We start from the raw sequence: 14,946 nt of genomic DNA, 5'->3' as shown, positions 1-14,946 counted from the left end.
AGGTATTGCCATAGAGAGACCAATGACACAACCAGTTCTCAAGATATTCCCATAGAGACCAATGACACAACCAGTTTTCAAAGTATTCCCATAGAGACCAATGACACAGCCAGTTCTCAAAGTATTCCCATAGAGAGACCAATGACACAGCCAGTTCTCAAGATATTCCCATAGAGACCAGTGACACAGCCTGTTCTCAAAGTATTCCCATAGAGAGACCAATGACACAGCCAGTTCTCAAGATATTCCCATAGAGACCAATGACACAACCAGTTATCAAGATATTCCCATAGAGACCAATGACACAACCAGTTCTCAAGATATTCCCATAGAGACCAATGACACTACCAGTTCTCAAGGTATTGCCATCGAGAGACCAATGACACAACCAGTTCTCAAGATATTCCCATAGAGAGACCAATGACATAGCCAGTTCACAAAGTATTCCCATAGAGAGACCAATGACAGAACCAGTTCTCAAAGTATTCCCATAGAGATACCAATGCCAAAACCAGTTCTCAGAGTATTCCCATAGGGACCAGTGACACAGCCAGTTCTCAAGATATTCCGCTAGAGAGACCAATGACACAACCAGTTATCAAGATATTCCCCTCGAGAGACCAGTGACACAGCCAGTTCTCAAAGTATTCCCATAGAGAGACCAATGACACAACCAGTCCTCAAGGTATTCCCCTAGAGAGACCAGTGACACAGCCAGTTCTCAAGATATTCCCATAGAGACCAATGACACAACCAGTTATCAAGATATTCCCATAGAGACCAATGACACAACCAGTTCTCAAGGTATTGCCATAGAGAGACCAATGACACAACCAGTTCTCAAGATATTCCCATAGAGAGACCAATGACACAGCCAGTTCTCAAAGTATTCCCATAGAGACCAATGACACAACCAGTTCTCAAAGTATTCCCATAGAGAGACCAATGACACAAGCAGTTCTCAGAGTATTCCCATGAAGACCAGTGACACAGCCAGTTCTCAAAGTATTGCCATAGAGAGACAATTGCACAACCTGTTCCAAAGATAAAATATTTCACCGACCCAATTCACCATTGTGACGTGTTTCAGACACCTTTTTCTTAAGGGTAAGGACGAGGATGATGAGTCACTCAATACAGCATTTCTTGACAGACTGTATAGCAGAGACCACCAGCCCAGACGGGGTTAATATCGCCATAAAAGGAGGAGGATGCTGCGTCACTCAACCCTTAGGAAAAATGTGTCTCAATTTCTCCATGGTAAATCCACAGTTCACCACGGTAAACTGACTGCACTTCACCATGGTCAATTGGGACGGTGAAATATTTTACCATGGTGAGCATGGTAAATTAGCACGAATCGGGGTATTTTCTTTTTTAAAAACGTCAGTATTCAAACTACCTACACCTTCTGATTACCGGATCCTCGTTCGTAGTTCTTCATAAAGCTTTCGAAACCTGCCTAATGAACGAAATGAAGCACACCCGCATACCAAGGCCGCCGAACGAAATCGATTCGAGTTAGTGGTTATTGATACCTGCATTGCGACAAGTTGTCTATATCCAACAAGAAGCAGGGTTAATGGATGTGACGTTGGGAAATAAAATGGCAACCGAAGAAACACGAGGACATTTTTGGAGAAAGTTTTCAAAATAATTCAATAAAGTGTGTATTTATTCTGGTAAGTTATCAAAGTGCCACGTGTTGATAGAGCGCGGCGCAGACCGCACTTCGCGTCAAAGTGCCGCGTGATCAAAATATTCTGAGACGGTGTCCTGACATGCTTTTTCCTCCCCTTTTCCTAGATTCTCAAGGATGTTCCATCCATAGAAAGACGCAGTGGTGTCGTTTTATTAGTCGTTCAGCAATTAGACTCGAAGAAGAGTTTTCATTTGCACTGATAACTGTCCAGTATAGCTGAGAGGTGGTGACACCGGGATGTGTTTCCCTGTTTCAACCAACTCGATAAAAAAAGGTGACGCTGTCACAACCACACTGAAACATGGGCGGTGTGACTGTCACAACCAGTCAAGCTGTTGTCCCTGTGCGACAGAACATGTTACGACTATCATAACCAGTAAGAGCATATTGTGACTGTCACAACCACATGATTGAACATGGGGTCACAGTCACAATCAGTCAACACAGCTTAATCTGACCAGCAGGCTGTCTTCAGTTTTATTACAGAAGACTGAAAGTACAATACTGCCTTGCTACAGATAGAAATAGCTGTGGACTGACTGGACTGACCGGCCTGTCCTCGCCAGGGACAAAACCCTTGGACATATTATTTGAGGCTGAAGGCACTATACATGTACATGTATGTCCTTAAGTGTTGACCTCCGGTTTTATCATAGATACTGCAGTCAGTTAAAGACGCATTTGATTTTGATACACCTGATAGTCTGCCATATAAGTGGGGCTCTTTGAAAACCTATTTTTGGCTATTTCTCATAAACGCTGCTAGCTATAATCATGAAATTTTTACCGTTGGTGCATCTCATAAGGGTGCTTGAAATATAACGCGGGTTTTTGATTGAGCCTACGACTTGATATGATTTTGTCATGTCCTCAACATCAAAAGAAATAAGGCAAAGAATAACGATGAATTATCACCATCAATAAACCCTGTTTCATAGCATTTGATATACTTTTGGCACATTGCCATTGCCAAATGACATACGTTTTAAACTATTACAAGAATAAAATCAATACTTCCAAGCAGCTGTTGAACAGACTGACAAATCAAGAACCAGGTCAGCTCATGAATAACAGGTAGGCCTAGGTATGTTGTTGTTGTGAGGTGTTCCAAGGGTAGTCATCCTGTGCTATCTATTCTGTGAGCATGACGGTAGGCTGAGATCCATTGTCTTATAGTTGGTAGGCCTATGTCAAATAGGCCGGCCTATTCATACTTCCTTGTTGACAACGAGACATCCAGGCGATAGGAAAATCAATTATTTTAAACAAGATTCGATGTACGAAAAGCTTGAAAGTATATGGAAGGTAGATTATTGGACTATCCATGAATGTAGACCGACATACCTACATTCATATTCCATGGGCAGTTACAGACATACAGGAGGACTTTGTGTTTTCATGCATTGGATATGCAACCAGTAAGGACTTCCCTCAGAATCCGAATGAAGAAAATGAAGATAAACGCATACTGCCCATTCTTAGGGCTTGGAGCTATCATGCTAATTGCTTCACTGACAGTTGTGAAAGGAGAAGTTCATGGTAAGTCTAGGCCTACTTATTGTTTAAAGCTCTCACAACGAAGTGAATGCCAATTCCAAGGGTTGGAGTCAGTTCTTTCTTTACCAGAGAACAGCCTCCCACCCTTGAAACTAGCTTTCACTTCCTTTTGAAGGAGTACTAATTGCTTCATGATTTAACGTTCTAGTCTAAATGTTGGTGTCTTTGGTCAACCCTTAAAGCCGAACACTCGCAAAGGTTTGTTATGTATATTTGGATCTTCAGAATGTACCCATTAGGCCTCGTTCACAACCATTTAGCAATGATATTCTCTGGCAGGCATGGTTGGATACACTTCACGTGAGCACTCTCTGAAATTAGCATAAAATGTCAAGATGCCACAATGGAACACACCTCAGTCGCTGGCCTCCTGCTGGTGTTCAAAAGAGTTTTGTGTTCTGAGATCAATAGGTGTTAGTGTAAGTGTCAAGTATTTCATTCATCTGATCTCACCCATTGTGTTGAAAACCCTCCTGCCAGACATCACTGAGCAACACCAGTCTTGAAGTTGCTAAAACCAACATCAATTTCAAGTTGTTAATCTTGATTAACTTTAGTTTACCAATCAGGTGACTTCGATCATTAAACTTAATTTTGATTTCTACTGGACAATGGGATGACTACCACCAACTTCTATCAAATGGCTAAATGAGCTTTCTTTTATCTTCTTTCCATTCAGAAAAGACCGTATGTACCAACACCTACATGAGCATTGACTGTGGTGACCTGCGAATACATATTCTTGATGCCGTCTCCGGTAAATCACGTCAGCGCAGTCCACCCTGCCACATGACCCCCGGGGACGAAACATTCAACAATTCATTTGCTGTGTCACATCTATGGAAGCAGTGTAATATGAGACCAAACTGCCATGTCTTTCTTAATGACGGTCACTACTACACCTATGTTTTCATCAAGTATCAGTGCATTAAAGGTGAGACAGGATTCTAGGTTTCAAGTTTTGTGTGGCAACGTAGAAAAAACCAACAACAGTTCGGTCATGTCCACAGTCACAGTCATTATTATTCATACATTGCTCATCAGTTTGAAGGGCACACTGAACTTTTTGCATCCAGGAAATAATGTATTTGATTTAGGAGTAGAATCGAGTGTTTTGAGGGGGGATTCTGCCATCCCTTCAAATGAAAAAAAATTCTTTTCAGCTAATTTCATGGCTTTTGATGAATGACCTGGAAAAGAGAAAACATGTCTCAATCGAGACGATTCTATCCTTAATTCCGACTTGCTCAACACCATTATCTCTTTGAACTTCTTATATTTTCAGAAATTCCTGCTTTTGACATATGCAGCAGTTTGACGAGTTCACCACTGATAAAGGGACACCTATTTAGTCCCGGGTATCCTCTGATGATTCCAAGGCAGCACCCGACAAAATGCACATGTCGTATTGCGTTGCACAGTCTCATTAACCTCAGAATGGACATCATGACAGACGAACTCCGATGTCCTGAAAAACAACGTATAAATGTGTTCAGCCGAAATAAAACACTAGAGAGTAGCTACACCTGCCAAACATTTAACAAGTCACCCTTGTATATTTACAATGGAAGTGACATTGTTTTTGAATTCATCAACAAATATTATGCGGCTGGGGGAAAATTTTGGATTCAGTTTTCAGGTAATTTTGAACTACTCTTTTCTATCAATTTGCTAAATCCATCAATTCAGGAAGAACCAGAATATATCTTCATGAACATGAAGCAATAACAGAATGTTTTGCTTAGAGGGGCCACTACAGCAATTCATCTTCATCTTGTGTCCTCACAAATTCATCAAGACATCAAAATTGCAGGATATTTTGAGTGATAATGAAATGTTTGAAGAGGCTATAGCATCAACTCGAGTCAACAAGGCATGGAGTTTTATGCACATTCAGATTCTAAGAACTAAAATTCGGAGCTATAAAAATAAAAAAAATACATATTATGAAATGGCAATTATTGAAAGTTGTTGTTGAGACTACAAGAAGTGGTCCTTCTTGTACCTGAATGTCTTTCTAGGGCAAGCAAAGATCCCACAAAGGTGGACACAAATCTCTGACAATATCAAAGAGGGATAAGATGCGGAAATGATTGATCAATCGTGAACAACAAGATATTTTTGATGTCATTCAGAACGTGAGAGAGCAGAAAACAATGTAGTCGTATGAAAATTTATTATCTGCCTGCAAAGCGTATATACAACTTTTGATTCATATTGGACATTAACCTAATACTATTTTACCCTCTTATAGCTGATAAACATATCACTGTCGCCTGTGGCAGCAGTAGCTCGACACCTATAGCCATGTCCAAGCTGGCAAATGTTCTCCGAGTCCCAATGACAGATGACACCCAATCTATGACAACAATCTCACCTAAAACCGAAAGTCGAGATCAGGAGCCTCAAGTGATCCCAGAGTTCCACATTTACCATGGTGATCCTAAGCGTCAAGCACCCCAATTTGGTAGGTGGAAAAAATACACTGATAATGGTAGCACCCTTATTCTCATAGATACACGTACTCTTCTAAGTTGTAGGACATATACTTTAGAGGTATATACTTAGTCAACGATATTTAGCTGGTTGATGGGCGCCTGTACAAAAGGCCTTTTTACATGTAATTGGCCTGTGCCTGGCTATATACATGTAGTGTTGACATAGTATTTCAGAATAAGAATCCTAGAATTTTGATGAGCACTTGTATATGTGATGTATTTTAGGAACAGTTCAACAAGTATAATACTGAAATGCTCTGAAGGAATTGGTCATTCATACTCTGTAAAGCTTTCTCAAAGTACATGTAAAGGCTACGATTGTCAGTTGCAGGAGAAAGATGTCAATTCTACTTTCACTTTTACAGGCCTTGTGTTCAATATATTGATAGTGTCGACCGTGTTGCTGGCGTTCACCATAACACTGTACATCTGCTGGCAACACCACACAAGGTAGGATTCCACTCAAATACAGTACAACCGCTCTATTAAGGTCACCCTCGAGACTGACAAATGCTTATTCTATTATCAGGCAATAGAGGCAACAGCCCTTTGCAATCCAGTGAAGGGGAAGAATTATTGGGGTGTTGATGCACTTTGATTGCTCAAGCGGTTAAAAGGGAAGGCTGTGCACCTTTGAATTACATGTACTTCTTTTCTAAACTGAATAAGTGCGTTATCAGGCTGGCTGAGATGGCCATGTAAATGTTGAGTCTTGGATGCTGTAAGGTTGCTTGATTGTGTCCTCATGACCTCCAGCTAGTTTAGGATGCCCTTTGCGGCATGTACAAGCCTTCGAGACCACAAACTCACTGTCACAATGCAATTTATTTGTTGCGAGAATAATCTGAATGCTGACTCTGATGAATATTCTCCTCTATTTTGTAGGAAAAATAAAGGTCCATCGCACAGCCGACAAGAGCTGCCCACCAAAGTGATCTGACTTATAGTTCACCATCCTTTGCATTGAAATCAATGTTACTTATATGAAGTAGCACTTAGTATTGCCCAACACAGGAACTGAAGAAGAGCTAAAATAAACAAAAAAATGTCAGCACATAGCAAAGGTTTTCTTGGCCCCGAAATCACTGACTTCGGAAAGTTTGCAAAAATCTGGGTTGGCGTTCTCTGCGGCCTGGATTGTAGGCTTAACTAGGGACTCAACTATCTCAATTTAACGATGTCCTAGCGAGTACTAATTGTTTTTAGATGCTGACTTTAAAATCGAGTATCAAAAAGGAGTAAGCGCGGGAAGGGAAGGGTGACACATTCGGACTTTAGATCTACCTCTGTCCATGATTACATGTATATATCAAAACAGAGCACGAGGAAACTTGCAATTTTAATCAACACATCTGAGGAACGCATCACCACTGACATCTCACTTTATAAAAACTTCTGTTGGTGAAACTCTTCTTGTATACTACCAATACGTCAAAATATTTATTAATATGTAGATTCATGAGGTTTTTAATGTTACTACAATACATTTACACTTATTATCGCTGTTAAACACCAACTTGTTTTTGCGGATTATGCAAATAACCATGATTTGTTAAGATAAAAATCGCAAAAAAAGTATAAAAAGATAATAATGTAATCTACCAAATTATCATTGTAAATATTTTATATTTTTCCAAGGGGAGGGATTGGTACCCCCTTCTTTCCCCACAGTGGCAAAAACCCTGATTTCAGATGGGTAATTATCAACTTCGTGATACTCTCATAATGTATGTTCTTGTAAATTGTATTGTAATACTCAGATACATTTATGTCCTTGTAAAATAAATGATAATTCAATGTAAATTATGTAAATAGAATGTAAATAATAAGCAAATTATCCCCATTTCGATAATCTTGTTTTGACCCATTAAGTGACGTTAATACATTGAAGTCTAAGCCTGACTAATCTCTCCGGGCCTGGTTCAGTGCAAGTTAAACCATAACACGCGGCTACAATGCCTATACAGTACTTAGCCTTATTAAGGGCCTGTTGCCTATTTTAGCATTGTTGTTTAAAACTTTTCTTGCCTGGACTAAATTTCGATCTGTGTTGTAAACTGGTTTAGGTTGCAAGAAGCTTACACTTTGTAGACATGGAAGTTTGTTCATATGCTTTGACTCTATACTTATTTAGAAACTACATGGTTCCCAGTTTGGCACCGTCATTCAATGCTTGTTTAGTTCCTATAAATGAACTTGTATCCCCCACAATTGTTTTAGTTTTATTTTGGCCACCCACATCTTTGTTGCGAATTCATCAGCATGTTAATTCGATGGATCTTCTCGTCACTTCTGCTAGGCGTTATTGGGCTGCTGAACTATGCTTCAGCCAACCAGGAAAGGCATAGTCTACGCTCTACTAGTAAGTATTTTAGAATCCTTTCAACAAAAAGGTCAATGATTAGGCCAATGATTTTCATGCAAGTTGTAGGCCTGGTCATTGGCCACTTAGGGAAGCAGGCTTTCAACGTATATCTTATATCACATGTAGCACATTATCAATCTTATTCATTTTTACTTTGCAAATTTTAACATAAATGTTCACATTGTATTATTTTTACGCCCGACCATCAAATGGCCAACAACACTTTAAATGTGATAGATGTCAACTTGGCTAACTTTGTTTGTCTTAATAATCACCAAGTTCATTGACGGACAGGTAGCAGAGATGCTATCTTGATTTATTTTAGATTCTAGATTTTAGTTCAACTTTAAAAGAAAGCTGTAATGGTTGAATTCTTAAACCGGTGTCGAGTTCGAACTCACTAAGAACACTTTAATGAGACAGATCACAGTGAAAAGGAATTCAAATAACATATGGTTTGTGTAGTCAAGTTCATTTTGGATTTCTTTTCTTTGGCCTCTGGTAGTTCTATGAATGCATGTCATCTTTAAATAGAACACTCCTGTGTTGTTTTGGAAAGGAATAATTAAATTGAATAAACATAGACATTTCGCCTTCAATAATGTTTAAACCCTGGTTTCGTTAAAAACAGAACAATAATCGACTTTCCACCCATCACAATAGTCGTACTTCCACCTATCAAATCCCCGTGTCTTTTGCGCTTTCACCTATGAATTGCCGTGTCTAAATAGCCCCATGTGTCAAATCCCCGTGTCTTTTAGCCCCATCGAGCTCGATGGGGCTAATCGGGGGCTAATTTCGACCCGTGTTCAACACAAGTTCTAAGATCCGGCGACAGATGACGCGGTGTAGTTGCCTCGGTATGAGACAAGACCACTAATGAATATTCATAGGTTGGAGGGTCCAGGCCTATCTATTAGACGAGTGCATGTTTTTTACTCTCAAGTACATATTTGGAGAGGTATTGAAAAAATATTTGCTGTGGCAAGTCTACAGATATAAATAAATTGTTTGGTAAAAAAAATAATTTTGAATTTTGACAACCTGGCCATAGGGGGGGTGGTTCAAATTTGGAGTGAAAATGGCCGAAATGGGTAAAAATGTCCACTTGTGTCAAACTTGTCAATTTTAAAAAAAAATTCCGTGGTCAATCACCAATTTCCATCGCACCAGTTACTCGCAAGACTAACCCGTATATCATATCCGAATTTCAGTTTCACAGCTCCACGCATTCTTTAATGGCAGGCATTTTAAATAACTGGAAATGGCTTGGAAAATCAATTGTGGTCTTGTCTCGTATTGCGCCCCCTCCAACGGGAAAGAAACACAGGAGAGCTCCCTACCTACAGCGCACCTGTCGCCGGGGCTATTAACCATTATCTATACCTATCAGTTGTGTTAAACACAACTGATAGGTGTAAAGTGCGCCGCGGTTTTTTTCACACACGGCGAAGACACGGGTCTTGAAAAAGCACGGGGTTTTATGATAAGTGGAACTACGACTAATATTAAATGAGTTTGCATGGTATGATGCCAGTCAGAAACTTAGAAGTGACATCGTTATACTGTCCTCTTTCCATGTCAGAAGACCAGCATTGTTGAATTCTACAGTTTATGTGTTTCAGTGTGTGAAGATTGCCAGAAAGAACATGCCAATGATTATCCCGCGGATGATGAGCCCCTGGTGATCATCAAAGATAGCGAGGTATGTGCTGATCTGAGCCTGAAGGGTCCGAGTCGTGTTAGAATAGTCACATAGTTCATATCAGGCTTTTCACAGTAACTGTACAAACCTACAATCATGGACGCAAAAAGTTTGGTGGTAAAAAAGTACAATTTTCAAAGTGCCACATTCAATCCTTTCATAGAATATTGTTAAAATACTAACAAACATACATACCAATAGCATTCCGCGAGGTTACTATTTATAGCTCACAAGGTCATTTGCATAAGATATTGATGACGTTTTAGTCACGTGACAGTCAGACATCGACACTTATTTCTACGCATTTGAGCTTATTTCAAAGTCAATTATCTTTGACCCTGCATTGTTTTTAGCATGAATGATACCATAGAGTCAGAGAGAGAAATATTCAGAACAATTATGTAGTATTTCCAACACTCGGACATGTGCCAGATTGAATCTAACCGCCCTAGTTAGAAAGCCTCAATCCATTACGAAACCGCATGTTTGTCCGACATTGCCTGTAATTCAGCGATGGGGAAATAGAGGGCAGCAGCTGCAGTGACGTCATCTTCGCGGAATGCTATTGGTGTAAAATATAGAATTCGCAGTCCCTAGTCCTATTTTCCGTGGGGTTATTGTCTTTATGGCCCAAACAAGTTAACAAATTTACTTTGCCTTTGGACCACATCATATATTTTCGTTTGAACGTGTTGCCTTGTCAACATGACTATATTCAGGTTTTTAGCCTATGATTTCTATCTCTGTGGCAAAATATCAATGCTATAGTTGTGATTATTTTGTAGAATACACGTTTTCTCTGGGCCACACAAAATACCTTTTGTTATGAATACAAATTTCTGGGCTTTTCAACGTGGTACGAGTAATTTGGAATATTTAATATGATATTGATAATTTTCAGGTGCCACTCAGTGAACATGGCACCGAAAACTATGCAAGGTTAACAACACCAGAGGGTCTGCTCGTACTCGGGTCCACTATCCCGGGGGCCGGGCTCGGCGTATTCTCAAAGGAATTCATCGCTGACGGTGTCATGTTTGGCCCATATCGGGGTGAGATCGAGTGGGACAGGGACGGTAATCCGCATAGACAAGTTGGATATGCTTGGACGGTAGGTTCAGATGTTTGCTAAAATTTTCCTCCATTTGAGCAAAACACAAATTCTTGTAACTGTCTATTTTTTTCACTAAGAATGGAAGTATCATAATGAAGCCCATCACTGTGGTCAGGGATGCTAAGAAATCTAACTGTTTGAATTGAATTAGAAAGAAATTAGGGATTACAACCAGTGGGTTTGCGATGATATACAGGTAGCTTTGCATTGCATGATGTGCTGTGAGATCATCCATGTGGTGCTCAAGCATGAAATGGCAAGAAATATCTGTTCATCTTCATAGGGGAAGGTGGGTCTTTATATAATTAAATGTCTTAAGAAACAAGGGGATTTTCAAGAATGTAATGCAAGAGATGTTGTGTTTGACGCAATGCATTGTTGTTTCAGATTTTTAATGAGAACAAGACTGTCCATTATGTTGAGTCTAGAAATCCAGCCAAGTCGAATTACCTGCGGTACGTTAATTGTGCCAGAAGTTATGAGGAACAAAATATGGATGGGCATCAAATGGATGGGGACATTTACTACGTAACCATCAGAGCTGTGTATCCAGGTGAGAAGTAAATAGTTTGCTTGATATGTGAATTTGTTGATTTTTGTTAGAACCATTTAGAAAAATTTACCTGCATTGTCGTGTATTACATTTTTGAACAACAATTGACTGCTGTGTGTTAACTGCTATTTGGTTAACTACTCTTCCATTAGTATTACCATTGACTACTATTTTCTTAACATGTAATTTCTTTCCAGGGGAAGAGCTACTTGTATATTATGGAGACCAGTATGCACGCGTTTTGGGTATAGAAATGGAGAAAAAAAGATTACCAGAGAATCCCTTGATTTTGTTCGATAATGGTTTGTATTGAAGTAGCCTAATTGAAGTTGGACCAATAACGTGTACATGTTCTTGTGAGTACTCGCATGTTGTGGAACAATCTTTGAATATACTTGTAGATAAAAGAACTTTTTATTTGGTCGAAATATGACAAAGTTGAAAATCTTTTGTTAACAACCTCATAATGAAGATCGGGGATGATTGGTAGAAATAGCAGATTTTTTAAACGCCTCATTTTTACTTTACCTGACCTCTCGAATTCAATATATTTGGTAAAGTCGGTTTGATTTGGAAACTGGTCCAATTTCATAAGTCGATTTATGGCAAGGTATAAAGTTCTTATTGATTTTCATCCTCGCTTTTCATATGTGCGCAAGGCAAGTGGCCACTTGTGTCACTCGCTTTTACTAACTTGGCCGAAAATTACAGAGTATAACAAAAAACTGCAAGCACCTTAAATCTGATTTACATGTAGCTGCTGATATCATATTTGGACCTGTAATAAAAATATAGGCCGGGCTTGCCAAACAGGGCAAAAATACTACCCTCTTTGGCGAGCCGGAGAGGTTACAACATGTTGGCCAATCAGAGAGCAGTGACGTCACATTCGAATTTATATGCGCATATTTAACAATGGCCGACTTCCCGCTCTCGATTCAATTTCTGTTACTAAACTCGGGTTTTGGTCAATAATCCATGAAGGAGCATGTACATGTACATGACTGTATGGATTTACAAAAAAAGTCATAAACGTGATTTAACTGATAAGCATGTTTTAAAATGCATTTGTGTGCATTTCTAAAGGCGTTTCACTGTAACTCCAGTGTTGCTGACAGTGTTGCCACGAATGATAATGAGCTCCTGGATGGTTGAATATGCATGAGTTCGGCTCTCCATCTAGGGCAGAAAAAAGGCGCTGTTTGGTGAGCCGGGCTTGCCAAATAGTCACTTCCAAAAATATATCCCGAGATTTACACACCTTTTGCCAAATCGTAAGCGATGTGCACAAACGATTTGCAGGTGGGGCACTGCTCAGGTATGCCAATAACCTTGCTGTAGGATCTACTGCAGAGATAGCCTTTGACTTTTCAGAGTACACTGTTACAGTAGAAACTGGTAATGAATATGGAGATGGGACGGATGCAACGGTGTACGTCACAGCCGAGGGGGAATATGGCTTCATCAGTTACACCCTCATGGACGAAGACGGGACGAAATTTGAAAGGGGAAACATTGACCAATTTGAATTCAGTATGCAAACAAATGTTGGTAAAATACATAGTATAAGGTAGGTCAGAAAATGTTTGACACTGAAATATTATGCAATGGCCTTCTTGCAAGGACAGCAGGAGCGGTGTATTTGTTTCCCATGTCACAACAATTGACCAAGGACAACTAGAGCTGTATTATTTTTCCAAAGGATAAGGTTTCTGAAACGGAAAAAACGGTTAACAATGAATTTATAGATAAACAAATAGGAACTGGTATTTCTTTTTGTTCATTAGAGTAATGCCCATGGACATTCTCAAAACTAGTGCAGTAATTTACATGTTCATCTCAATTGTTCAATTGTTTACATGTACATCTCAATTGTTCAATTGTTTACATGCACTTCTCAATTGTTCAATTGTTTACATGTACATCTCAATTGTTCAATTGTTTACATGTACATCTCAATTGTTCAATTGTTTACATGCACTTATCAATTGTTCAATTGTTTACATGTATGTCTCAATTGTTCAATAAAATATTGCTTACATGTACATCTCAATTGTTCAATTGTTTACATGCACTTCTCAATTGTTCAATTGTTTACATGTACTTCTCAAACCTAGTCTAGGCTAGTTAGTCCAATAATACTACATGTACATGATATACATGTAGTACTGTTTTGGTGCAGAAAAAAAGGCAATACTGACGTTCTTCTCTATTTAGAGTTGGTCATGACAACAATGGTGGCAGAGGATGGTATCTCGTCAAGGTATGTATTGTACAACATCGATCCAAGCTGTTCAACCAGTTCCAGTGCCATTAGGTTATTTTGCCCCTTACTTGACTGTTAAAAGAGGTCGATTGTCTTTTTTAAAATCCTGCTGTTACCTAGGCCTAAATGTCTATTGTTCGACTGCCTTATCAAAGAGTTATCAGGACAAATCTCGATACCATCGATCACCATGGAGCAGCTTCCATGGGGTCGATAGGCCTAAAGGCCGACAAGGGCAAATAAACGTAAAGGCAGTTGCCAGGACGTTGTCAGAGATTCTGTTTTGGCTGTGTTATGACCCATTAAAGCTCAGATAGCAGAAGGAATTCCCAAATGCTTTAATAATTGGCGAACTTTCTTTGTTTTAATCAATTTCTATATGATATCTAGCGGATGACGTCAATTCAGTTTAAATAAATCCAAAGATAAACGATATTTTAAGCAAATTGGCAATCTGCAAGTATTGCGCAATCACCCTGGCTTGACCCCCAAATCATGATCGGCAATATGTAAAGCACTTTGAGAATGTTGTAAATTCTTAGAACATTTATTTTTTGATAAACTTGACTTTAAACTGTTATTGCAATGATTAATTGCTTACTTTGGGTGTTTTGATTCGTACTAATCCTTGCTCTACACAGCATGACGAAAAACATAAACATTTTTAGATAAGAAGAGTCTTTACGACAGGGTTTTGGAAAAAAGTACTTTCAATGTAGCAAACCATGATGGGGAACCAATTAAATGACTGTTTGTATCAAATGGCTGTTTGCCTTCCCATGTAACTATTCCACTTCTGCTGACACCATCTGGTTGACATTGTTGGTGCAGGATCTTCATAATATTGACTTGACACCATGATTTTCTTTCATTACAGCTAACCATGACCGGGAACATCACCAAACAAATGCTGGTGTTCCACTGTGACTGCTGGCTGGATGATGTCAGCGGGGCTGAGGTTTTAAAGGCGGAAAGTGTCCTCGACTACATTTTAAAACTTGGGCTCCAGACTGATGACGATCAGCGGTGACCTGCTAATTTGAACAAAGTCACTTACTTATACACGTACTTACTTAAGCCTCTTCGGAGCCATATTGGCGCATAAGGCATCCACTTGAGCTCGCCATCTCCCTCTAAGCGATGTCACATTTCCCAACCGGTAGGCTAAACTGTTACCTGATATGTT

At 39.4% G+C, this 14,946-nt stretch overlaps 2 protein-coding genes across 2 annotated transcripts; both read left to right on the top strand.

Annotated features, from left to right (window-relative positions):
• Positions 1-2,635: 2,635 nt before the first annotated feature.
• On the top strand, positions 2,636-8,921 carry LOC135497603 (uncharacterized). The gene is made up of 6 exons (XM_064787386.1): positions 2,636-3,241; positions 3,939-4,193; positions 4,545-4,898; positions 5,514-5,726; positions 6,123-6,207; positions 6,643-8,921. The coding sequence occupies exons 1-6, from the start codon at positions 3,112-3,114 to the stop codon at positions 6,695-6,697; spliced, it is 1,092 nt and encodes a 363-aa protein (XP_064643456.1). The 5' UTR covers positions 2,636-3,111; the 3' UTR covers positions 6,698-8,921.
• Positions 8,020-14,905, top strand: LOC135497604 (PR domain zinc finger protein 1-like). Its single transcript, XM_064787387.1, has 8 exons — positions 8,020-8,119; positions 9,748-9,827; positions 10,729-10,938; positions 11,329-11,494; positions 11,692-11,796; positions 12,869-13,064; positions 13,712-13,757; positions 14,638-14,905. The coding sequence occupies exons 1-8, from the start codon at positions 8,020-8,022 to the stop codon at positions 14,788-14,790; spliced, it is 1,056 nt and encodes a 351-aa protein (XP_064643457.1). The 3' UTR covers positions 14,791-14,905.
• The last annotated feature ends 41 nt before the right edge of the window (positions 14,906-14,946 follow it).

This window comes from Lineus longissimus, chromosome 13 (assembly GCF_910592395.1).
Source record: "Lineus longissimus chromosome 13, tnLinLong1.2, whole genome shotgun sequence".
Taxonomy (NCBI): Eukaryota; Metazoa; Nemertea; class Pilidiophora; order Heteronemertea; family Lineidae; genus Lineus; species Lineus longissimus.
This window is presented reverse-complemented; position numbering and strand designations above follow the sequence as displayed.